The following is a 24,534-nucleotide window of genomic DNA, read 5'->3' on the forward strand; positions in this document are numbered from 1 at the left end:
AATAGAGCCCACCTCCGAAGGCTATTGGGAGGATCCAGCAAGCTCTTGCAAAGCGCTTAGAGCAGGGCCTGCTGCCTGCCTTGGCCTTTCCTCTGCCTACACCACTCCCAAGACAGAAAACTCGCTTCCTGGAAAAGAAGCTCTTCCTCTGCTCATAGGACTGTGGCCTCCCCAGTGGGGCCTGGCCCTGGCCTCTGGGTCCCAGACCTTGCAGCTCACCTGCCCTAGACACTCTCTGGATACTCCAGGGCAGCAGCCAGACCCCAGGCTGCCCCCCTGCCACTACCTTCCCAACCTGGGCTAAAGAGACTCCATATGCAGGCACCACTGCCTGCCTCTGGCTTTCTGCTGCACAGAGAATCAAATTCGTTCCCCCTACCCAAGCCTTCACGACTGATCCCTGCTACCTCCAACCTAGTCTCCAGCCCCATTCCCCTCCCAGGCCTTCTTTCTCTTCCTTGAAACCGTCAAACTCGTTCCTATCTCAGGGCCTTTGCACTGGCTGTGCCCGCTGCCTGAGACACTCCTCCTCCAGGTCTCCATGGAGGCTGGCTCCTGTCTTCAGGTCTCATTGCAAGTGTCGCCTCTTGAGAGAAACCCCTCCTAACATTGTGAGCTAAAGCCCCTCACCCTGGTCCCTCTATCCCATTACTCCTTCGTTTTCTTTGTGGCACTTGATGCCTTTTGAAATAATTATGTATTTGTTTACTTGTTGATTGTTTGCCTGCCACCAGAATGTGCAGACATGACCTAAATCTGTCTGATTCATGTTGCCCAGGGGCTGGATGATGGAAGCAAATGGCAAACTTTTTGAATTAATGAATCATCAAAAGCAGGTGAGCTGTCACCAGACCCATACAGAAGCTGACTCTTGCCAACCCATGATTTTTTTTAAAAAGCAAACTTCTACTCTAGGTGGATTTAAATAATTTTATTTTAAAAAATCATCCCCATAGCACTTACCCCCAAGCCACTGCAACCCCTGGTGGGACAAAGACTTAGACGAGGGCCCCAAACAGACCATAAGCGGCCTTTGCAATACAGCCCCTTGTGCTTCCCAAGAGCCCTAAGAAAACCCAATGTAGAAAAATACTTTACAAGGAATATGTTCTAATCTCAGCCAGAGAAAAATACAGCTTTGGGGGAGGGGGCAGGTGGAAGGGGACATGTCACAGGGGCTGTTCTCAAAATGCATAGGCAGGCAGGGTGCTCACTGGGGAAAGGTGTCAGGAAATGTCAAGTCGGGGATGAACCATCCCCATGAGAAGCCAGAAGAAATATTGCATATGAGGAGGCCGGCGTGGCTGGGAGGCCCACCGCGGGCCTGATTGCATACGTTTGGGAGAATGGCAGAGGCCTCAGCCCGAGGAGGGAGAGGGGGTATTAGTTAAGAGTCGAGTGCATCTTCCCTCGCCTGGAGTCCTGGAGTCAATGCAGTTTTCCCAAGCCGAGAGGCCCTGAGAGTGTGTCCTGTCCAGCCCTGTTGCTTAGCAGAGGTCCAGAGAGGCTGAGCCACCTGTCCAAGGTCACACAGCTATGGCTGCTTTCGTCCAGAAGCCACACCTCTGCTGTGCTATCCCTCACCCCCAAAAGTGAGGGCTCTTGGCTTTCACTTGGTGCCCTGTGACAGGTAGACAGTGCCCTTTCACCCTGGGCTGAGTACACAGGAATCCAAGATAGCAGAGGCGCTGAGCACCCCAGGCACAAGCATGCAGGGCCCTCAGGGAGGGCACCGAGGGGCAGGGCCCGGAGAAGTGGAGGGGAGGGGTAAGGGAGGCAGGCCACCAGGAGACAGCATGGGCAGATCCCCAAGGGGGCCTTGGTGGGTCGGCAGAGATGCTTCTGGCCCTGACCAGGAGGCCTGTGTCTGCTCAGACTGTCCACCTGTGATCGTCCAGAGGGGCTTGGGGTCCAACCCAGACAGGGTCACACAGCAAACATGTAACAGACCCAGGGTGAAAAGAACAGACCTCTTGACTCCTCATCTGTTCCCTCAAATGGAAGAGCACTTTTCTGGCCTCCAGGGACCCCAGGTTGGAGACAGATGGAGGTGGGAGTGGGTGCCCCGTTTTCCTGAGACCCCTGTGAGAACTGGGCCAGGCAAAGCACATCCCCAGCCCTGGCTACACCCGCCTGCCCACTCCATCCCAGGCACCACTCGCTAGACCACCAGGGGAGGCCCGCACCCTTCTCAAAATGAAGAGGGTCTCTGATTTGTGGACATTGAGGACAATGATTTTAAGGGATGCTGGTGCTTCCAGATTTCAAGTGGGAATAGACTTCTTTGAATAAGCACTTTGGACACCCTCCACTGGGCAAGAGTGTCCCATCTTTTTCTCTGGCCCATTTCTCTCCCATCTCCCTTCCTCTTTCTCCTCTTCCTCCACTAATCTGGCTGTAAAGAGGAGCACTACCGCCTCACAGGTCCTGCGTCCATCGCTTTTCAATCTTCGTTGGATGGCAGGTGAATGGAAGCTCCAGGGTCTTTTGCCCCAAAATGACCCCTCCCACATGGAGGGGCTTGGGCTGAGCGGGCGTGCAGATGGGTCAGTGACCACACGGCCTACAGAAGAAGCAGGAGGGCTGAGAGCCCAAGGCCCATAGAGCCTGCCCAGTGGGCCCAGAACCACAGTCTCAAGTCCCAGAAGCTTCAGACTGAGATGCTGAAATGAAAGAATCACCCACTTTCAGAATCAAAGGGCCAGCACTTCCTGGGATCCCAGAAGCCCCAGCTTAAGAGTCTCATAAGTGGGGACCAGATTCTGGGAATCTCAGAATCTCAGGACTAGCAAGTCCCAAACCCCCATTCTGGAGAAGCGAAGGAGCTGGGCTCCCATCCGAAGCAGCATCCTTCCTGGTGGCCGAGTCTCTAGACGAAGTGGCTCCCCATCAGGAAGCCAACCCCCGAGCGCGTGTGCACGCATCATGGGAATGCCTCATGCCCCACTGCATGACTGCGCTGGGGGATCCAGCTCCTGCCTGCTCACCTCCTGTGACTGAGAACTCACTCCTCCTTGCAGCTCATTCCAGCTCCATGGCTCTGCTGGGAGGAAGTGCTCCCTACATCTTCGACCTCTCCAAGGAGGCCCCACAGAGACCTGGGACAGCCCCCGACCTCTCTCCTCGGCTAAGCAGCCTGTGCCAACCCTTCTTAAGGGAGGCTCCTCTGGGCATCTTGGAGACCCAACTTAGCGAGAGAACCCAGCTGTCACTCCAGCTAGGGCATGACCTCCCTGCCTGGCACCCCAGTCACCACAGACCTGGGGAACAGAGACCAAGCATCATCCCAGGCTCAGAGTCTGCCAGACCAACAGACGAATGAGTGGGTGGCCGCTTCTCCAGCCCAGCTACGTGTCTGGGAGCCAGGATCTGCCTGGGTGGCCCCTTAGGAGTTCGGCCCACATGCTGACTTCAGAGCATCCGGGGACTGCTGGGGCCTGGCGCTCGGGGGGCCCGGCTGCTGTGTGCTGTGTGCGGGTTGCGGCTGATGACCAGCTCTAAGACATCGCCCGCCTCAGCCAGGAGTGGCACTGCCAGGCAGCAGTCGAAGTCCCGTGTACGGACGTGGTTGACCTGCATGGGGCACAAGCAAGCGAACAGAGCCGAGGTGTCAGCCCTGCTGGGCTGAAGGGAGCAAGAGGCATGTGATGTCCTAAAGATGGGCCCTGCCCCAGCCTTGACGCAAGCCCTGACACCTCCAGCACCACACACAGAGGAACATTCTTCCTCTAACTCTCTCTCAGTCCTTCTGTTAGGTTTCATCAAAGAGAAAGTCCTAGGAAGGGGCAGGTATACCTTTCATACCCCTCTAACTCTTGCTTTTCTCCCTTTCTCACATGAAAGAGCAGACCACACACTCAGAGAGCCTCCTGCCTAGAACTGTGTGATGTGACATTGTCTTCTTTCTATTTTATTTGCATTTTACACCCACTTTCTATTTCAAAGCAAGGGGTGCAAGATTTTCACTCCTAATGGAGACAAAAAGTTTCCTTTCAAAGTCAATGTAAGTTGAAAAAGTGCCATCAATTTAGAGAAAACATGAATTGAGTAAATTTCATATAAATATGGCAAAACACACACTGAGGGAGCAAAAATAGCCAGGGCATGAAAAGGGGCGGCACGGAGTGCCCAGTGCACGATGCCCCACGCTTCCCAGGCTCCTTCACGGTTAGGAAGGTCACATGAGGGGTTTGGTCCATTGGCTGTGAAGCAAGGTGATGAGTGTTGCTTCTGGGTGAAGGCAGAAAAAATCTATACGTGACTTTCCAGTCTGTTTCCTCTGCTGTGGAGTCTGAGGAGGCCATGTGTCTCAGAGGGTCAATTCCAAGATGGGCGGATGCTCCATCAGCCCCGGGAGAGGAAGGCCTCCACCAGCCCACAGTGGGCATGGGGTGTAAGAAAAAAGGTCTGTGTGTGCTCGGCCTCTGAGGCTCAGGGTGCTGGGGCCCGCAATGCAACTTAGGCTAACCTGACTCAGACTTGCATTGTCCTGCCCTCTTCACAGGCGATAGATGCAGGCTCTTTCCCCACCCTCAGGCTAGGAAACAATGCCACCCCACTATGGAGCCCCTGCTCCAGCATTACCTGCAGGACCCTGTCGAAGGGCCGGAGGCCCCCGCGGTGGGCTGGCCCATCAGGGCGCACAGTGTGGACGTAGACACCTTTTTCCAGGAGGCCATCTGAGACGCTGAAACCAAAGTCATGCCGCATGGGGTCCTTATGCAGGGTCACCTGGAAGCAGAAGGAGGAGGAGGTTCCTGGAACTCGATCTTTGCCCCCAGCCTCTCACAGTAGCCCAGGTCCTTTGGTCTGGCATTCAGCGCCTCTGGCCAGCCACACCCTCCAGGCTGCAGTGCCCCAGCCTCCTGCCCCTGGGCCTTCAGCCACCCCCACCCCCTCCTCCTCTCTCCCTCAGCAGATGCTCTAGGCCACAGCACTCAAGCACAAGGCAGCCCTTAGGAGTGACTTCCTTTCAGCCCTTTCTCTGTCCTCTGGCTCCATCAGGGAGGAGGCCTGGCCAGGGCGCTGTTACCTCCCCTGACCTTCACTCATTCCCATTTACCAAAGAGCTGCTCAGAGCTTCTGAGGGCCATTGGCTAGGGGTTGTCCTCCTCCGTATCTTTTTTTGTTGTTTTTGTTTTTGAGATGGAGTCTTGCTCTGTTGCCTAGGCTGGAGTGCAATGGCGTGATCTCAGCTCACTGCAACCTCCGCCTACTGGGTTCAAGCGATTCTTCTGCCTCAGCCTCCCAAATAGCTGGGACTACAGACGCGTGCCACCACGCCCAGCTAATTTTTGTATTTTCAGTAGAGACAGGGTTTCACCATGTGGGCCAGGATAGTTTTGATCTCTTGACCTCGTGATCCACCCGCCTCGGCCTCCCAAAGAGCTGGGATTACAGGCATGAGCCACCGCGCCCAACTTGTATCTTGTTTTTATATAATGACCTATAGATGGCACAAGACACTGGCTTCTCATTGAAGGTAGTGATGTAAAGGTGTGAGATACATAGACGTCACACAAATGTAGAAGGGTTTATATGTTATATATAAATATGTGTGCATGAGATATAAAATAACTTAAGGCCAGGCGCAGTGGCTCACACATGTAATCTCAGCACTTTGAGAGGCTGAGGTGGGCAGATCATTTGAACGCAGGAGTTTGAGACCAGCCTGGGCAACATGTTGAAACCCTGTCTCTAAAAAAATACAAAAATTAGTCAGGTGTAGTGGTGCATGCCTGTGGTCCCAGCTTCCTGTGGGGCTGAGGTGGGAGAATCGCTTGAACCCAGGAGGTCAAGGCCGCAGTGAGCCATGATCGAGCAACTGCACTCCAGCCTGGGCAACAGAGTCAGACCCTGTCTCAAAAAAATAAATATATAGATAAAATAACTTAAGTGGGGAAAAAAAAGCATATCTACTTAAAGAAAAATATTAATAATAGCCCAGTGTGAATCACAGGTGTGCATGTGTGTGAGTGTGCATGTCACCCAAATGATGAGCATTTTGAAAAACTCAACCCGGTTTTGTGGTGGAGGAGAATAAAGCCTCTGAAGTCCCACGACGGTGCTCATGGCACTAGGACACAGGTCCAGGTCTCCTGTGCTCACCCGCTGTGCCTACCTTGTGCATCTCCAAGGGTGTAGGCAGTAAGAGCTCCTCCGTCTCTGCAGGAGAGGCTCGTACCTCCCGGCCCCTCTGCCAAGGCCGGTGGCCAGGCCTGCCCTCGAGGGCCACCCTCTGCACGGTGCCCGTCATGATGGATGCCTGCAGGAATACAGCCCTTCTTTCAGATGCTTGTTGGCTTGCCTGATTAGGCAGTCAGCATCCACTGACACCTACTATGTGCCAGCCACAAAGGGGACAATGGTGAACAGGACAGACATGGTCCCTGCCCATTGGGGCTGGGTCCAACGGTGGTGGAGTGGGAAGTCATGAACCAATCACACTAACAATGAGAATAATAATCACTGGCACTTAATCATTCGTGCCTACCCAGGGCTAAGTCAGTTCTTAACACTTTACACCTATAACTCCTTTTATTCTCTACAGTACAATGATGCAAGTAAATACCACTTTTTTCCACTTTACAGATGAGGAAACTGTTTCTCTCCTTAGAGATATAAAAAAGATTTGAATCCAGAGTCTAGTTCCAAAGTCAAGACTCTTTTTTTTTTTTTTTGAGACAAAGTTTTGCTCTTGTTGCCCAGGCTGGAATACAATGGCACAATCTTGGCTTACCGCACCCTCCGCCTCACAGGTTCAAGCGATTCTCCTGCCTCGTCCTCCTGAATAGCTGGAATTGCAGGCATGTGCCACCATGCCCAGCTAATTTTGTATTTTCTTTTTTAGTACAGACGAGGTTTCTCCGTGTTGATCAGGCTGGTCTCGAACTCCTGACCTCAGGTGATCCACCCACCTCGGCCTCCCAAAGTGCTGGGATTACAGGTGTGAGCCACCACGCCCAGCCCCAAAGTCAGGACTCTTAACCACTCTGCTACATTGCTAATCGCCAACATAAATAAAATAAAATTATGCACTGCAGTAAGTGTTACAGAGGTGAGGCACTCGGGAAGTGAGAACCTGGGACAGGTGGCCCTGGTCCTGTGAGGGGTGGGGAAGCATCCAGAGCTGAAATTGAAAGGACAAGGACGAAGAGGCCCAGGGAAGAGTCCTGGCAGAAGAAACAGCACGTGCAAAGCCCTGTGGTGGGGAGATCTGGAACCAAACTCGGCAGCTGGTGGTGGCTGAGGGCCCAGTCCTGCGGTGCCCTCTAGACCACAGTAAGAAATATGAACTTCATCCCAGGAGCAGCGGGGAGCCCCTGAAGGACTGAAGCCAGGCAGAGAAGGTGACATAACCAATGTGTGGATCTAGAAGCATCTTCCAACTGCCACATGAAGACTGGGCTGCAGGAGCGGGAGTGGAGGCTGGGAGGGAGATCTGTTAGGGGCCATGTAGTGGTCCAAAGAAAAGACAGTGATGTTCTGGACAAGGATGGTGCCAGTGGGGAAGCAGAGAAGGCGTGGAGTTAGAACGGGCTCAGGGAGGGAGGGCTGAGCACTTGGAAATGCCGAGCTCTAAGCTGCCAGCCAGGAGTGTGTGGCCCTGAGGGAAACAGCTTCACACTCAGGCTGGGAAATCCAGAGATGGAGGCGGGGGTGCTGGAGCTGCTGGGAGGGGAGGATGGACTTCTTACTCTGACATCGTACAATCTCACAGGCACACAATTGTCTCCCCAGCCTAGAAACATCTCTCCTTCTACTCATCACAGTATCTGAATTCCCACTATTAATGCACAGTTCTATCTGACCATTTGGGGTGCGGGGGGTTGGTCTTTTAGGGATCCCCTAAGGGAAAGCAGATTATGATTAAAATGTTTTATGTTGGTTGTAGTGGCTTATGCTTGTAATCCCAGCACTTCGGGAGGTGGAGGCAGGAGGATTGTTTGAGCCTAGGAGTTGGAGACCAACCTGGGCAAACATAGCCAGACAACCTCTCTACAAAAAATACAATTATTATCCAGGTGTGGTGATGCATGTCTGTTGTCCCAGCTACTAGGGAGGCTGAGGTGGGAGGATCAGCTGAGCCTGGGAGGTGAAGGTTGCAGTGAGCTGAGACCATGCCACTGCACTCCAGCCTGGGCAACAGAGCAAGATCCTATCGCTAAAAAATAAAAACTGTTTTAGGGCTAAACTGTTAGGTTGGAGTGGGGAGGAAGATAGGAAACCAAGGGAGGCTATTGAATGAGGAGGCAGAGAAGCACCTTTTTCACATCTTAGAAGTGATCTGCACCTGCCTGGGAGCCAGCATGCAAAAGGAAAGATCCAAGACTCTTCATTTTGGGATAATAAGAGTTATTAAAACACAATCGGGGAGTCCAGGCATCACAGGGTCTTGGACCCCTAAAATTGTAGAATTCAAGGACTTCCAGTTAAAATGCAGACTGAGGTGATACAGGAAGTTCACACCTCCCTTCAAACACATAGAGATGATAGATTTAACAATTTGTTAAATAAGACTTTCAAAGCAAGAAAGAAAAATTCAGAGACAGGCATGAGCAGGAGTGGAACCGTCTGGCTTATGGAAGTTAGTGGCCCATGGAAGGTAACAACGAGACATACACGTTTGGAGCTGGGGTACTGTTCAGGGAAAAGACAGTGCTGTCTCAAAGCAGGAAACTGGGTACCATTCCAGAAAGCGAGTGCCGTCTCATTGCTGGATAGAGACCGGAAAATGTCTGCCCACAGGGATACAAGAAAGGAACCACCAGGACTTGAACAGGCGGGGAGGGGGAGGATCACTTGTGACAAACTAGAACCCTTAGCGTGACCTCCACATGAGGGTGGGGCCAGAATCTGCCTTCCACAATAGTGCAGAAACACTGAGCTGAGGAATTACTGTCAAAACCAGTCTGGAGCTGGTGAAGTTCAAAGGCCACAGCTGAGACAAAGTGAGGAGCAATCTCACTGATGCATCCACAATGCGGAGCGCAGCAAGGCAGGTGCCTGGGAAGAGACCACAGGTGGAAGCAGTGCAGTGATGAGATGGAAAAAGCCCACCTGCCCACAGACAAAACAAGTAGGCTAATCCATACCCAGGGAACTAAAAATAATAGTGAAATCAAAAGAAACTTGAGAACTGGCATGGTGGCTCACACCTGTAATCTCAGAACTTTGGGAGGCCAAGGCGGGCGGATCGCCTGAGATCAGGAGTTCAAGACCAACCGTGGCAACATGGTGAAACTCTGTCTCTACTAAAAAAAAAAAAAAAAAATTAACCAAGTGTGGTGGCGCATGCCTGTAGTCCCCAGCTACTCGGGTGGCAGAGGCAGGAGAATTGCTTGAACCCAGGAGGTGGAGGTTGTAGTGAGCCAAGCAAGCCAAGCCAAGATCATGCCACTGACTGCACTCCAGCCTGAGCGACAGAGTGAAACTCCATCTCAAAAAAAAAGAAAAAAGAAAAAAAGAAAAAGAAACTTGAAATAAGTCTGTTTACAGGGGTGTCCAAACTATTGGTTTCCCTGGGCCATGTGGGATAATTGTCTTGGGCCACACATAAAATACACTAACATTAACAATAGCTGATCAGAAAAAAAATTGCAAACAAAAATCTCATAATGTTTTAAGAAAGTTTATGAATTTGTGTAAAATTCAAAGCTATCCTGGGCTACATGTGGCCCGTGGGCCACAGGTTGGAGAAGCTCGGTTTAAGATGCGTAGAAAAATAAGAAAATAAAAAGCAAAAGCCATTAAAAAAAGACTATGAAGATTTAAAAAAAATTGTAGGAATAAAAGATGTAGAAGTTGAAACACAGTATCTAAGAAATGGGTTACACAGTAAAATAAATACAGCCAAGGAGAGGACTAGTGAATTGGAAGACAGATTAAGGAAAGCAGCTAGTACACAGTGCAGAGAAAATATGAAAGAAAAGTTAAGAGACATGGAGGGTAGAATGCATGGAGGACAAGTGTCCAACATACCTTAACAGAAGGAGACAATAAGAAGGAGGCAATATTGTAAATACCATGACTAGGAATTTTCCAGTATAGAAGGCAAACATGAGTCCTCAGACTGAAAAAACAGACTGACTCTATAGTAAGACAAATAAACTTACTGAGACACATCAGAGCAAGAGAGTCAGCCATCACAGAGAAAGAAATCCTCAAATCTCCTGGAAAGAAAAGACACAGGACTTTCAAAGGAACAACAATGAACCTAACAGCAGCAACGATCATTGCCAGAAGACAACAGGATAATATCTTCAAAGCCCTGAGTAAATGTTTAACTTCATAGTCAACTAAACTATCATTTAAGAGCAGGGGTGAAATAAAGACATTTATAAACTTCTAAATTGATTGGAAAAAAAATAAAGACATTTTCAGAACACAGAGCCTAAAGCAGTTTACCACCTAAAGGCCCTTGGTGAAAGACTATCTTAAAGGATGAGCTCAGAAAAAAACGGGTATGCAAGAAGCAAAGATGATAACAGAAATTGGTCAAATATTCTGATAAAACCCCACATTCATGAATTTTGAGCGATTTATAAGCAAGTTGGGATATGAGAGGAGGTAGTTTGGAGAGAAGTGAAAGAATTCTATAGTGCCTGTCTTATTCAAGAGGAGGACAAAGGTATTGCTTATACTTGTTAGAAAAATCAAGTTCAGAAAATACATTGAAAATGTAAGGTAAGGTCATGGTGTTCCCTTCAGTGGTCTATCCTAATAATTATTTAGCCATAAAAAGGGATAAAGTACTGACACATGCCACAACATGAAGCTAAGTGAAAAAAGCCAGACACAAAGAGTCAAATACACACTCCACTTTTATGAAATAGCCAGAATAGGTTAATCCACAGAGACAGAGTAGATAGTGATTGCCAGGGGATGGGAAGATGGAGGAATTGGAAGGTACAAGTTTTCATTTTGGGGTGTTAGAAATGCTCTGGAATTAGATAGTGCTGATGATTGCACAACATTGTGAATATAACAAAAGCCACTAAACTGTACACTTTAAACTGGTTAAAATTATAAATTTTATACATGAATTTTATCTTGATAAACAGAAAGTTTACATTAGTATCATTTAAAAGGCACTGGACTAAAATTAAGAGAGACTTAAGAGACATAATAACCAAGCTCCAAGCATGGATCAGACATTGGTTTGGACAAACCAGGTGTAAAGGACAATTTGGGTCCAACTGAGGAAATCTGAATATGGTCTTGGTATTAGGAAAGATTAAAATATATTGAAATGGAAAAATGAAGTAGCTAGCTAAAAAAGCAGTCTACACAACAGTACATACATCATGATTTCATTGCACCATACACATGTATCACTTAGGTAATAATAAAAGATTTCAATGTGAAAACTGAATGTTGAAAGTAAAACAAATGAATTAAAGATAATCGCTACAAGAATACAAATAAAATTTAAAATCTCCAAACTGGAGATTGTGGAGAGAGTGAGCAGTGATGAAAAATGGATCAATAGAAAAAAGGAAAGATGGATGATCAGAAGAAGTATAAAGAAAATAGGATAAATAGGAAGTATAAATTATATACTAGAATTAAGTTTAATTATATATTTTTTCAGGTGTACGTCTGATTGAAAAGTTTAATTATATTAGTAGTCACAACAAATATAAATAGACTAAATTCATCTTTAATAAAAAAGAGAACCCACTATGTATAGTATACAACAGAGACACATTTGAAACAATGATACAGTAAATTTGAAAACAAGCAAATTGGCCAGGCACAGTGGTTCAAACCTGTAATCCCAGCACTTTGGGAAGCTGAGGCAGGTGGATCACTTGAGGCCAGAAGTTCGAGACCAGTCTGGCCAACACAGCGAAAACCCATCTCTATTAAAATAGAAAAACTTAGCTGGGCATGGTGGCACATACCTTTAATCCCAGTTACTCAGGAGGCTGAGGCATGAGAATCACTTGAACCCAGGAGGTGGAGGCTGCAGTGAGCCGAGACTGCACTACTGTACTCCAGCCTGGGTGACAGAGTGAGACTCTGTCTCACAAAAAAAAAAAAAAAAAAAAAGAGAGAGAGAGAAAATAAGCAAATTGGAAAAAAAAGACAGGCAAATAATCACTAAAATAAATTTAATGAAACAATATTATTATGAGACAAAACAGAATTTAATTTAAGGTGGAAAGTGCATTTGCAAAATCTGGGATGCAGCCAAAGCAATGCTTACAGGTAAATTCATAGCTTTAAAAGATACATTATTCAAAAACAAGAAAGACTGAAAATTAAGGCACTAAGAAACCATGAAAAGGATCATGACTTAAGCATAAATAAAGTAGAAGGAAGAGACTATCAAAGCTAAACAAACAAATGAATAAAATAGAAAATAATAAAGCCAAAAACTTGTTCTTTGAGCAACCTAGTAATTGGCAAGACTAATGGAGAGAAAAAAACGACCCCAATCAACAATATTAGGAATAAAAAGGGGGCAAAAGCACAGATAAAATAGAGATTTAAATAAAATAAAATTGCTCTCAGAGTAGAAGCTTAGGATGTGACTTAGCGAGATCCTCTCTGGATCCTCCTGGGCAGCTTGTTCTATTCACTGAGCAATATCGACCTTACACAAAGCCACACTCACCTCTGGTTTCCCACAGCCCCTTATCTCCTGTGTCGTCACTGATGTCAACACTCACACACTTCCACAGGGCATGGCCACAACCACATTCATGTATCACACATACATACAAAGATACTAAAACTGCCCCTGTGTACCTACATGTGCACACTCGGACACATGTGTTCTGAAATACACTCTGCAAGTGTGCATGCATGACTATGTTCACATGCATGCATGCACATATGCTCCCAATGTACACACGATGATGTCACACATATTCCATGTCCACACAGATAATGTGTAGTACCACCGTGCTCTCAATCACACTTGCACATGAATCCATGCACAGTCTGTACATATGTGAAGATACCTTTTCCCACAGGGTGTCCAGGTGAGTGCATACGTACACATTACACATGAGCATGATACCATCAACATGCCTTCCTCCCATTGCACACACACCAGAGTGAACAGCCCCGGGTGCCCCATGCAGGCCTGCAGGGCAGGCAGCCATACCTCCAGTTCCCTCAGCAGCTCTGACTGACCACATGACTCCAGGTCTTCGAGAGCTTCTCCAAACACGCGCCAGAAGCCCTCCTCTCGGGCAGGGCCAGGGGCTGGGCTGTAACGTAGGAACCAGAGAGCGTCAACTCCTGGCAGGCAGGTGGGCGGGCTGGGGCCTGAGGAGTCTTCGGGGCCCCAGGGCCCAGCGTTGGGCTCGAGGGGCCATAGGGTGGGTGGGCGGGCAGGCAGGCGGGCGTCCTCGGTGGCAGTTCTGGGGCCCCGGGGCAGTGGTTGGTGACACAGAATAGGGGAAAGACGCAGTTAGGGGCGACCAGGACTGTCGGTGGCCAGTTAGAACAGGGGCAGATGAGACGGGGTGGAGAGCGGTGACACAGGATGCCTAGGAAGAGAGACAGAGGACAAACAGACGAACAGACAGAGAGGAGATCCATGGTGTAGTCCCAGAGGACGGCCCCTGGCCCCACCCAGACACACGGCACCGTGGGACAGTGACAGGGACAGAGCTGGAGCCAGCAAGGACACAGATGGATGGAGAGGATGAAATATCTGTGCTGGGGAAGGGGTCGAGACCACCCATTACTCCCATCACAGGTTGTATGAGCCTGTTATCATCAGTTCTAACACTGAGTCTCAGAAAGTTCACAATTCACATTTTCACACTTCACAAAGCCACTTGCTAATGACAAAGGCCTCGACGGTTACAAGGCATGCTGTGATTTACAAAGCACTTGCTCTTTTTTTTTTTTTTTTTTTTTTTTTTTTTGAGAGAGTCTCGCTCTGTCGCCCAGGCTGGAGTGCAGTGGCGCGATCTCGACTCACTGCAAGCTCCGCCTCCCGGGTTCACGCCATTCTCCTGCCTCAGCCTACCGAGTAGCTAGGACCACAGGCACGCGCCACCATGCCTGGCCAACTTTTTGTATTTTTACTAGAGACGGGTTCCACCGTGTCAGCCAGGATGGTCTCGATCTCCTGACCTTGTGATCTGCCCACTTCAGCCTCCCAAAGTGCTGGGATTACAGGCGTGAGCCACTGTGCCCTGCCAGCACTTGCTCTTTTACAAAGGCACGCAAGCTTTGCTCTCTTAGGGAGCTTAGGAACAAGGATGTGTTGCCTCCTTCCCTTTCCATGTTACAGATGAAAAGACAGAGGCTGAAGGACACTTGCTCCATTCAAGTCAATTCCACAAACATTTCCTGAGCTAAGTCCTCTGCTGGGCACAGGGATATGGAGGAGAATAAAGTGTGGCCCCTGTTCTTCCAGAGCTGGAGATTCATTTGCAAAATATGTCTGAGCACCTACTAGGGGCCACGCATGGAGCTGGGGTGCCACGCAGTAGAGATGACAGCCAAGTAATTAGCCAGATAGACACAAGGTGGTGAGGCTACCAGGAGACTTGTAGGAGCAGCTGTGGGTACCAGGAGGGAGGGAGGAATCCCTTCTGCCTGAGAAAGACAGGGAAGCTTCCCAGACGCAGGGGAATTTGAGCTGAGTTTTGAGGGATGAGCAGGGATTTGCCAGGAGAGACCAGGGGAAAGGCATTGAGGCAGAAGGAACTGCTTGGTCAAAAGCACCACGATGGGAGGGTGGCCTGGGCCAGATGAGGAACAGCATTTCTCCACAGCCTGCTCTCTGCAGGAGCCTTCTCCAGCGGCTAAGCCACTCAGCACAGCCCAGGAATGGTGCTGGTGGGCTGAGGGCCCTCGCAGGAGGCCATCAGGCCATCTGAGGTAAGTCAGGTGGGCCTGGGTTCAAGTTCTGAGTCTGCTGCTGCTCTTCTGAGAACAGGAGATGACCAAAGTTGGGAAGGACAAACCAAGCTGCTCTCCACCTCTATACCTTCGTCCCTGCCGTGCCCTCCACCAGTCTGCCCTTCCCTCCGTCTCAGCCTGGCTGAGGTGGCTCTGCTCAGTGCTTCTCTCCTCAGGCATCCCTGATGGAGGATCCCTCCTCAGGAGCCCGCCAAGACTCTCCATTCCCCCACCACTTTGGCACAGGCACCCTCGCCCACCCCAGCCAAGACACTACGACTCCCTCCTCCTTCATGGTGCTCCCACCACAGACCTCGTTGGCGGCTCCCAATCATCCTCCTCCTCCTCCTCCTCCTCCTCCTCTGGAAAGCTCTCGTCAGCTGGGGTCGGGGTGTAGCTCGTCCTCTGGGGCTCGGTGGGTGGGGGGCTGCCCCTCAGCCGGCCAGGCCTCCACTCCTGGCGGGTCATGCCCCGGGCTGCTGCCTGTGGTGCATAGGACCCTGGTGGTGGAGAGAGGGCCTCTGTGTTCTCTGCGGCCTCACCTTGCCCTCCTGCCTGCCCCATTTCCGGCTGTGCTGAGTGACCCCGGGGAGGTCTTTGCTCCTCTCTGGGCCTGCATCTACACAGCCCTCTGAGGGCCTCTGCCTCTCAGAATCTCCCTGGAGCTCCTGGTCATCCAGAAGTTAATGCCCAGGGCTCTGCGACTCTGTCTCAACTCCATCGGCCTGGGCTTGGCCATCACCCCGCCAGGGAAGGAGGCTGAACATGTGGCCCACCCTCCACTTCCTGCCTTTGGGAGCTCTGAAGGTCCAGCCCCAGGGAGTGAGCTGAGAGATGCTGACAGAGAGCTGGAGATGGGGAAGCTGAGGCCCGGGGAGGGCAGGTGTCTGCAGGCAAGAATGGGCTGGCAGCCACCTACGGCCCTTAGAGACCTCGCCCCCCCACTCAGTCCTCTGAGTTGGACCATGGGGAGTTCCAGTGGCTCTGGGTCATTGAGGCCAGCCAGCCAGCCACCAGACTCAGACGCCTCCCTGAGGCCACCTCTGGGTCTCAACATGCACTGGCCTGGGAGGGAGCCCAGGGTGTCTGCCCCACATCGGGTCTTGTAGGCTGGGGTGGGAGGGGGCTTTTGGCCTCCCTATTTTCAACTGGATGGAATGAACATTGTTGAGCACCTACTGTGTGCCAGACATTGGGCTAGGAAGGAAGGATACAGTAGAAGAAAGACCAACTTTGTCCATAACTTCACAGTGGGGAAAGCTTAGCAGCCAGCATGGGACCCATGGTTCTAAATCGAAAGATATGGCTGCAGTCCATGCTCCCAGGAGCAAGGGGCCCTGAGAGCGGCTTATGGAGCCAAATCAGGTCTTCCTTCAGGAAGGGCCCCTAAAGGATGCCAGGAGAGGAACACAGGAGGGAGGAACAGGCACAAGAACAGTCCTGCACAGGCCCAGCAGCTGGGGCGGCCTAGAGAGAGCGTGTCACTTGTCCAAGGGCCCCAAGGTATTACCTGGGCCCCCAAAGCCACCCTCAGTGGCCGAGCTGTCCCAAGACTCCACAGCACTGTCCACACTGGGCACAGCTGGTGAGAAGCGGGCTGCTGGCAGGCCTCCTTTCAGGGCATCTGCTGGGTCCTCATCAGCATCGCTGGTCTCACTGAGGCTGCCCGACTTGCGGGGTAGGAGGGGGCCTGGGAGGAGAGAGGGGTGTCACTTCTGACTTCAGAGACACTCACAGCGAGCCTCAATTTCTGCATTTCAGCCTGATCTGGAAACTCACAGGCAGTAAGCCCTTCTGAGCTGACATATGGCCGTGGCACACTAATAAGCAAACCTGTTTCACAGATGGGAAAACTGAGGCTCAGGGAAGCTGAGCAGCATGCCCGAGATCACACAGTGAGCACCAGTGGAGCCTGGATTAGGTCAGGCCCTTTCCACTGCCTATGGTGGCCTTTCTACCAAGGCATGGGAACATATTCAGGGGCAACTGAGGAATGCATGAGTTATGGGCATGAAGCATACACACGTGGGCACCTTAAGAGGCAGGAAGTAATGAAGATCAGGGCTCAGACCCAGATTCTGCCCCGTGCCAGCTGTGTGGCCTTGGGCTCATCACTCCCCTCTCCGAGTCCTATCTCCTTTGCCATCGCAGGCCTGCCTCCACAGGGCTGCAGTGAGGACTCTGTGAGGGTGTGCAGGCAAAGCCTGGCACAGAGGGATTGCTCTTCCTAAACCTGCTGGGTGGCTCCCAGGGGATGAGGCGAATCTCACGGTCTAGTTGCTTCTTGATCTTCAGTGTGACAGTCTCTCCAGCCATCTGCAGGAGGTGGATGGCCTCGCTCAGCGGCCGGCCCTTGAGGCTAACGCTGTTGATGGCCAGAATGCGGTCCCCCACGTGGATGGCACCAGTCCTGAGGAGTGGATGCAGGGCAGAGAATGGGAGTTAGACACTCAGGGCCTCAGAGTGGCAGTCTGCCCTCAGGGAATCCAGGAGAGCCACAAGGCAGAAGTCTGGCTGACCCCAGTTAAACCCAGATGCCAAAAACAAAACAAAAGCACGCAACTATGATCTTGGATCACATTAATAGAGACATAAAATCTAGAACCTGGGAGGGGATTGTCCCACCTGACTGCAAAATTAGGTTCTGGAACCAGTGTCCAACACAGGTTTTGAGAATCCCACATACTAGCTGCCAAATACTTGCTATGTGATCTTAGGCCCGTTTCTTAAACCCTTGAGTTTCAGTTTCTTCATCTGTAAAATGGGGGTGGCAATACTAATTTTATTATCAAATCATCACTGAGGAGTGAATGAATGGAATGGATCCCTACTTCCCTCCAGCAGACACCCTTGGTAGCCATTGCCCCTTCCTGGGCCTCAGTTTTCCCACCCGGAGAATGGGCATAATTACCAGCGCCCAGCAGACCTCACAGTAGGACATGAAGGGCTGGTGAGGCCAGGAGGCAGCACTGCTGTGGCCCAGTGGTTTTTTACCTGGACACCCATTACAATGACCTGAGGAGTTTTTTGAAATGGCAGGTGCCTGGGCCCCACATCTGACCAATTAAATGGTACCTGTGGGGATGGGGCAGGAAGGTGATTCTGAGGAGCAGCCAGGGCTGAGCAGGGGAGAAGCTGTAGCAGGTGCTTAGAGTGACCTGAGCCAGGTGAAGGAAAAGGAGGCAGAGGACTAGAGTCGGGGGTCTTGAACCTCTGGGGCTGTAGATGTCACCCCAGACGGGAGCTCCTGGAGAGTCATGCTTGGGCATTGCCCTGCACTTCCCCGGGGATAAGGGCAGTGAGCGGGGCAGGGAATCGTGGGTGGACCAGAGCTGTGGTGTCCAGTATGGCAGCCACCAGCCACAGGTGGCTGCTGAGCCCCTCAAATGTGACTGCCCGAATTGAGATGTGCTGAAAGCAAAAGATTCACACCAGATACGGAAGGTGTAACATGAAAAAGAATATAAAACATGTTCTTAATGGTTTTTATGTTGATTACATGTTGAACTAAATATATATTTAAGATGAATTTCATCTTTTTTGCTTTGCAAATGTGGCTACTAGAAAGTGTCTGATTAAATTTGTGGCTCAAATTATATTTCAGTTGGACAGCACTGAGCAACATCAGCCCGGCGAAGGCAGGAGGGTTGTCTGTACAGCCCCAGCATCCAGGACAGAGGGGCCAGGCACACAGTAGGTGCCCAGTACATGCTCGAATTGATGAAGACATTGGGGTCAGAAGGGTCCCACACCGACCTCTGCAGTCTGCCAAGCGTCCAGCAGGGGACGCTCCAGGAGCGGAGTCCAGGCCCCGGAATCCCTCCCATCCTCTCCCCACCCGCCCAGTCACCGCCCCTCCTGCGCGGTACCCTCCCCAGGGACGCGTCCTGCCCCTGCAGCCCCCACCAGGCTCTCCTTTTACAGCCCGCTCGTCGCTGTGCTGGGAGCTCACCGCTTCCTTGCCTGCCGGATTCATCCCTGCCCAGCTGCGGGGAGAAGGCTCGGTCTCACCCACACTGGGGGTCGGGTTCCATCTCTGACCTCCACCTCACCCTGGGACAGGGCTCCATTCTTACAGCTCCCTCAGCTGCCACCGTTTCAGAGTCTAGGGGCAGCAGGGACAGTCCCCCAATGCCTCAGGAAAGCCCTAGGCAGTGCTGGGACCAGGGTACTGGGACACTGCCCCATCCTCTTCCGCACACAGCAGGCGCTCCAAATACCCGTGCAGGGCTGACCTTCCAGGCACAGGTAGGAGCAGGAAGATGCACACACACATCTTGGCCCAGTGCTTACCTGGGGCCAGGAGGTCTGCTGGGGTGTGGGCCTTTGCCCTGGCAGGCAGGGGCTGACACTCATTTTACAAATGCGGACTTGAGTCTCAGAGAAGGGAAGTGACTGGCCCGATGTCACCCACAGTGTCAATGTTGGAACAGAGGTCAGAATCCTGCTTGGCTTTGCCATAGCCCCAGTTCTTGCTTCCTGTGTTCCTTGAGCCCACCATGTGTCCCCACAGAGCCCCAGCTCACCTCTCAGCCAGGCCACGCTTGGTGAGGCCTGAGATGACAATGGGGTCAAAAGGTTCCTCCGTGCCCGAAATGGTGATGCCCAGGGGGCCCCCGTAGCGCTTCAGCTCCACTGTGTAGCTGACGGCACCCGTGGTCTCCAGCTCGTCTGCAAGCACAGGGACCCATGAGGAGGAGGCCCCAAGGGGCAGGACTACCCAGCTCCCTAAAGCCTTGGCCTCACTCACTCACTCATACTTATTTATTCATTCATTCACCCAGTCACTCATGCTCTGATTTCATGTAGCACAACCTGGGGACCCTGAGGCCATCTTCTGCCCAAATACCAGTAAAGAAAAGAAACATCACACCTCACCCACAATAATGACAACATTGATGACAAGAAACAGTGGCCTCTTTTCCTCCAGCAGCCAGCAGGAAGCGAAGGGAACCCCTGATCATCTTTTTTTTTTTTTTTTTTGAGACAGAGTCTTGCTCTGCTGCCCAGGCTGGAGTGCAATGGCACGATCTCAGTTCACTGCCATACCTCTGCTTCCAGGGTTCAAGTGATCCTCCCACCTCAGCCTCCCAAGTATCTGGGACTACAGGCATGCACCACCAGAACCAGCTAATTTTTATATTTTTTGTAGAGATGGAGCTTTGCCATGTTGCCCAGGCTGGTCTCGAACTCCTGGGCTTAAGTGATCCACCCACCTTGGCCTCCCAAAGTGAGGGGTATACAGGTATGAGCCATTGCACCTGGCCCAACTTTTCTTAAAAAAAAGAAAAGAAATCTACCTCCCACAGTAACCTTCTTTCACAGGGTCAGAGTTGGTGATTTGGAGACTGCCCCTTTGCATCAGGGATTCGCTTTCCAGTTGGCGCAGTCCTCACCCGTCCCTTTCCCCTCTCCAATCCATACAGCTTTTCTCACTCATTTATATCACTATCTGGTGTCAGTGGGGCCTGAGTCTGCACTCTTTGCTTATCCATTCATAGCCTGCCACTCAAAAGGGCAGCCTCGCTCTTCCCCTGCCCTACCCACTCATCTCTCCACTAGCTGCACCAGCTGCACCCAGTAGGTCTCCTCTGCTAGGCTTGATGCTAGACGTGGAGGCTACGGGAGTGTCTCAAACTCCTGTCCACCTCACAGAGGCTCTGGAGGGCCCCAGACGCCGGGGACAGTGAGAAGTCTGTGGTGTTGCCCCCTCCTTCATTTGTTCATTCCAGCCAGCCTTCAGCAGCACCCACCACCCTCCCTTCCTCGGCTAGAGGGAGCCCTGAATTGCAAGCTGGGAACCCGCTAGTCAAAAGGTGGGCCTCTGGAGGTAGCGTGAGGACCATACCAGAGTTGTCCTCATCCTTCCGGATCTTCAGCTTCACCAGGTCCTCACACTGCCGCAGGATTTGCACGGCGTCCTCCATGGGGCAGTTGTCCAGGCGGATGTTGTCAATGGCCAGTAGCTTGTCGCCTGGCTCCAGGGTGCCCGTCCTGCATGAGTCGGGGGCAGAGGGGGTGGAAGGAGACTGGTGCATGCAGGTGCCATACTCACTGCTGTTGGCCACTTCCCCTCCTGTGCCCCAGTGCCCCTACCTGTGTGCCACGCTGCCCTTCTTGATGTCGGAGATGATCAGGGGCTCCCCTCGTTTCCTGCTGGCCGCTGGAGGAAAAGAGGCCGTGAATCTGACCTTGGTGGCCTCAGCCTGGGGTGGGGTGGCGAGGCCCAGGGGTCTGAGTGTGGACTCGGAGCCACTGGTCCTACTCACATCCTGGTCCCACTGCTTCCTGGCTGGGTGACCGTGAGCAAATCAGCTCACCTCCCTGTGCCTCAGTTTCCCCCCTGTAAAATGGGGGTGGCACCGCAGACCTCATGGGGATGTGGTGAGAGTAAACCAGATAACACAGGCCCAAGATCCAGCATGGCCTTTCCAATGCCAGCTCTTCTTTCCTCCTGCTCAGCCCATCCCCCAGCAAACTGCGAGCTCTTTGTGGAGGGGAGCTGTCTGCTTGGAGTCTGTGTCCCCAGCACCGGGCTCAGAGCCAGCACCCAGGCTCTATTGTGTGCTTGGGGGTGGGGGACACAGAAGTGAACAAAACAGACAGCAATCTCTCCCTGCCCTCCTGGAGCTGGCACTCCAGGGGTGGTCACAATCAACAACATTTAAACTGATGAAGTGAGCTGCAGAGAAACCTGAGAAATGGGCTCCTGTCGAGGGCGGTAAATATTCAGTCAGGTGGTCGGGGAAGGCCTTGTCAAGTGACATTTGGAGGTAGGGAAGAGGCCAGAGGAACAGTCTCAGATGCAAAGGCCCAGAGGCAGGAAGGGGCAGGCACGGCAGGGAGCAGCCAGGCCGGCTGCGGCTGGAGGGCTTGAGTTGGGGAGAGTCGGGAGATGAGGTCAGAGGTCATGGGGTCCAGAGCACAGAGGGCCTCACTGGGGCTCGAGTCCCTCAGCTTTTACTCAGAATAAGATGGGAGCCACGGGAGGGCTTTCACCTTTCCCATGCTCACCCATTCTACGTTTTCCTTCTGCATTCCTCATTTTCATTCCTTTGACAAACATGAATTAAGCACCTACTGTGTTCCAGGCCTTTGCTGGGCTCTGGGAACACAGACAGAAGTAGGCAGAAAACCAAACCCAGCCTGCACATTTGTCACCTTCCAAAGCTCTCTCACCGTGGGCACCTCACAAGCCCCCTGGGAGACCCATAAGGCCAGGGGACTCCCATGGTGCAGAACGGGAAGCTGGGGCTTTGGGAAGCTGAGGTCTCACTGAGAACATGCAGCTGGGTCCACAGAAGCCAGCCTCCCCACACCCCCAAGCCTTTTCCTCGGGCACTGCAGGGTTTCACGCCATGGAAATGCTGGTCTGAGCTTGGCAAGCTCTTTTTCCCCAGCAGTTGAGCTCGCTCCCAGGGGCAGACAGCAGCGGGAGGAGACTCACAGCTGATGGTGATGCCCAGCTCCACGCCGCGCTTCTTGGGCAGCTTCACGTGGAAGGTGCCACTGCTTGGGATGACGGACTCTGGGGGTAGATGGACATAGACCAACGTGAGGACCCAGAGGAGGAGCCTCAGCGAACCCCAGCCCCATGCCCATTCTGGCTGTGCTGGGAGTGACCCCAAAAGTCACAGTCCTAATCCCATCCCCCTACTTCCTCTCAACAGAGGAGGAAACTGAGGCAGAGTGAGCTGACAGATTTGCTCAAAACAACTGACCTGCTCTAGTCAGACCAGAATCGGGGCTGGAACCAGGCCTCATGCCTGTCAGCTGGTGTGGTGGGCGGGAAGGGAGCTCCCCACAGACTAACAAACCAGTGTGAATCTAGCACATATTTCCTGAGCACCTACTATGTGCCAGGCCGTGGCTGGGTATTTTCATGTTTTCATTTCTCTTGGACATATGTCTCACCTAACCCAAGTACTGCCCCTATAGTGAAAAGATCGTATCGACTATTCATGGATGGGGAAACAGAGTGGAGGGAGTGTCCTGTCCAAAGCCACACAGTGTTGAGATCACAGAAGCAGAATTCTGACCCAAACTGTTGTCCGAGGTTCTTTGCCTAACCCAGGCTGAGAAGGAGCTTGGAGCATTTTCAGCTCCCCATCCCCACCCCCACTTGGTCCTGCCCCTCTGCAAAAGTCTCCTGGTGTGGAAACTTCTCCCTCCTGGGCCAAGGCCTCCCTTCCCACTATAAGCTGCAAAGCCCCTGGGAGAAGGGCACTGGGCACAGAGGGGGATGGGGCAGAGCGTTTGCACAGGCCAGGCAGGATAAAGAGAGGAGGGGTGCAGGGCCCTGAAACATGAGGAGGAAGCTTGGGCCATTCACTCACCCGCCACATCGAACTCCACCTCCAGCATGACCTTGTGGGCCAGCGCGGCATCCCGCAGGAGCTGGTTGGCTTCTTCCATAGTCCCATCCTCGGTGGCGATGCCATTGATGGACAGGACACGGTCCCCCACCTGCAGCAGCCCACACCTGAACCCAGGGGGCCCAGCAGAGAGAAAAGGCTCCGTGACAGGTCCACTGGGAGACAAGAACACCATGCAGGGCAGGACTGAACCTGGGCCCCACCTCCTGGTCTGGGGTGACTCTCAGCTCTGCCCTGGCCCACCTGTGTATCCTCAAGAATCTGGCTAAGGGCTGGACCTTGCTGGACCTCAGTTTCTCTGTCTGTCCAATGGGGATGATGCCATGGGCCTTACAAGATGTATATACAGAGGACTCTGCCTTCAGGCAGACAGGGGTTCGAGCCCTGGGATTCCATGGGTGAGCTGTGTAATCCTGGGCAAGTGAGTCAGCTTCTCTGAGCCTCGGTTTCCTCATCTGTAAAATGGGGCTGGTGCTGGGGCTGATGCTATAGTTAAGTGAGATATGCTTGTGAAGCTAGGGCTTGGTGCTGTGACTCAGTTTCTCTCAGAGAGTGGCAGGCTCAGTAGGGAGGGGGGCAGGAGGCTCACCTCTCAGCCGGGCTGTCAGGCTCGATGAAGCACACGAGGGGTGGGGAGGACAGGGTCTCGGTGGCGAAGATGCCGCCCTGGAGCTGGAGGCCAAAGCCGCTGAGGGGGTCTCCACAGAGCACGACCTCCGTGATCTCCGTGTGCACAATCTGCCCGCCTGGCCCCACCGTGCTGGAGGCCAGTGACACTGCAGGACAGGTGGGCCCAGCATTCAGGTGAGCTGCCCCACGGAGGTCTTCCTGCCAGGGCCTGCCCATCCCGGGGCCCGAGGCACTGGAGCCAGAGAGCAAGGAAATGGGAGCCCTGACTCAATCTGGGACCAGGCAGATCACAGCTCACTCTGAGCCTTGGCTTCCTCATCTGAACAATGGGATCGTGATTCCCACCTCCTGGGGTGCAGCAAGGACTAGGGAAGACAGTGGCTGGGACTGACCGTCATGCTGTAAAACAGGTTCTGGGGGGCAGTGTCATTTTATTTTATTATTGTGCTGTGATCTACTGTAGTATCTACTATATTATGTCACTCTGCTTTTTGGTAAGAGGTTTATTGAGGTATAATTTACATACCACAGTAGTCACCTATTTAATGTGTACAATTCAATGGTTTTTAGTGTATTCACGATTATGCAAACATCACCACAATGCATTTGAGAACATTTCATCACCTCCAGGAGAAACCCTGTTCCCTTCAGCCAT

The 24,534-nt window shown here is 52.0% G+C and overlaps 1 protein-coding gene across 3 annotated transcripts in view; it reads right to left on the bottom strand.

Moving 5' to 3' along the window:
- Positions 1-1,022: 1,022 nt before the first annotated feature.
- GRIP2 (glutamate receptor interacting protein 2) overlaps positions 1,023-24,534 on the bottom strand; it is a 48,829-nt gene continuing 25,317 nt past the window's right edge. For 2 of the 3 annotated variants that reach the window (XM_058437304.1, XM_032149793.2), the window contains 13 exons: positions 23,839-24,025; positions 23,211-23,356; positions 22,322-22,402; positions 20,971-21,037; positions 20,723-20,868; positions 19,401-19,545; positions 17,145-17,284; positions 16,385-16,564; positions 15,188-15,374; positions 13,118-13,223; positions 6,122-6,265; positions 4,585-4,731; positions 1,023-3,573 (listed from right to left, as the gene is read on the bottom strand). In XM_058437304.1, coding sequence (XP_058293287.1) covers positions 3,412-3,573; positions 4,585-4,731; positions 6,122-6,265; positions 13,118-13,223; positions 15,188-15,374; positions 16,385-16,564; positions 17,145-17,284; positions 19,401-19,545; positions 20,723-20,868; positions 20,971-21,037; positions 22,322-22,402; positions 23,211-23,356; positions 23,839-24,025 — 1,838 coding nt within the window. In that variant the 3' untranslated portion in view covers positions 1,023-3,411. Of the gene's footprint in view, positions 3,574-4,584; positions 4,732-6,121; positions 6,266-13,117; positions 13,506-15,187; positions 15,375-16,384; positions 16,565-17,144; positions 17,285-19,400; positions 19,546-20,722; positions 20,869-20,970; positions 21,038-22,321; positions 22,403-23,210; positions 23,357-23,838; positions 24,026-24,534 lie in introns of those variants that run through there. The other variant, XM_058437305.1, reaches the window with a different exon arrangement.

The sequence above is a fragment of the Hylobates moloch genome, unplaced genomic scaffold (assembly GCF_009828535.3).
Source record: "Hylobates moloch isolate HMO894 unplaced genomic scaffold, HMol_V3 SCAFFOLD_4, whole genome shotgun sequence".
Classification (NCBI taxonomy): Eukaryota; Metazoa; Chordata; class Mammalia; order Primates; family Hylobatidae; genus Hylobates; species Hylobates moloch.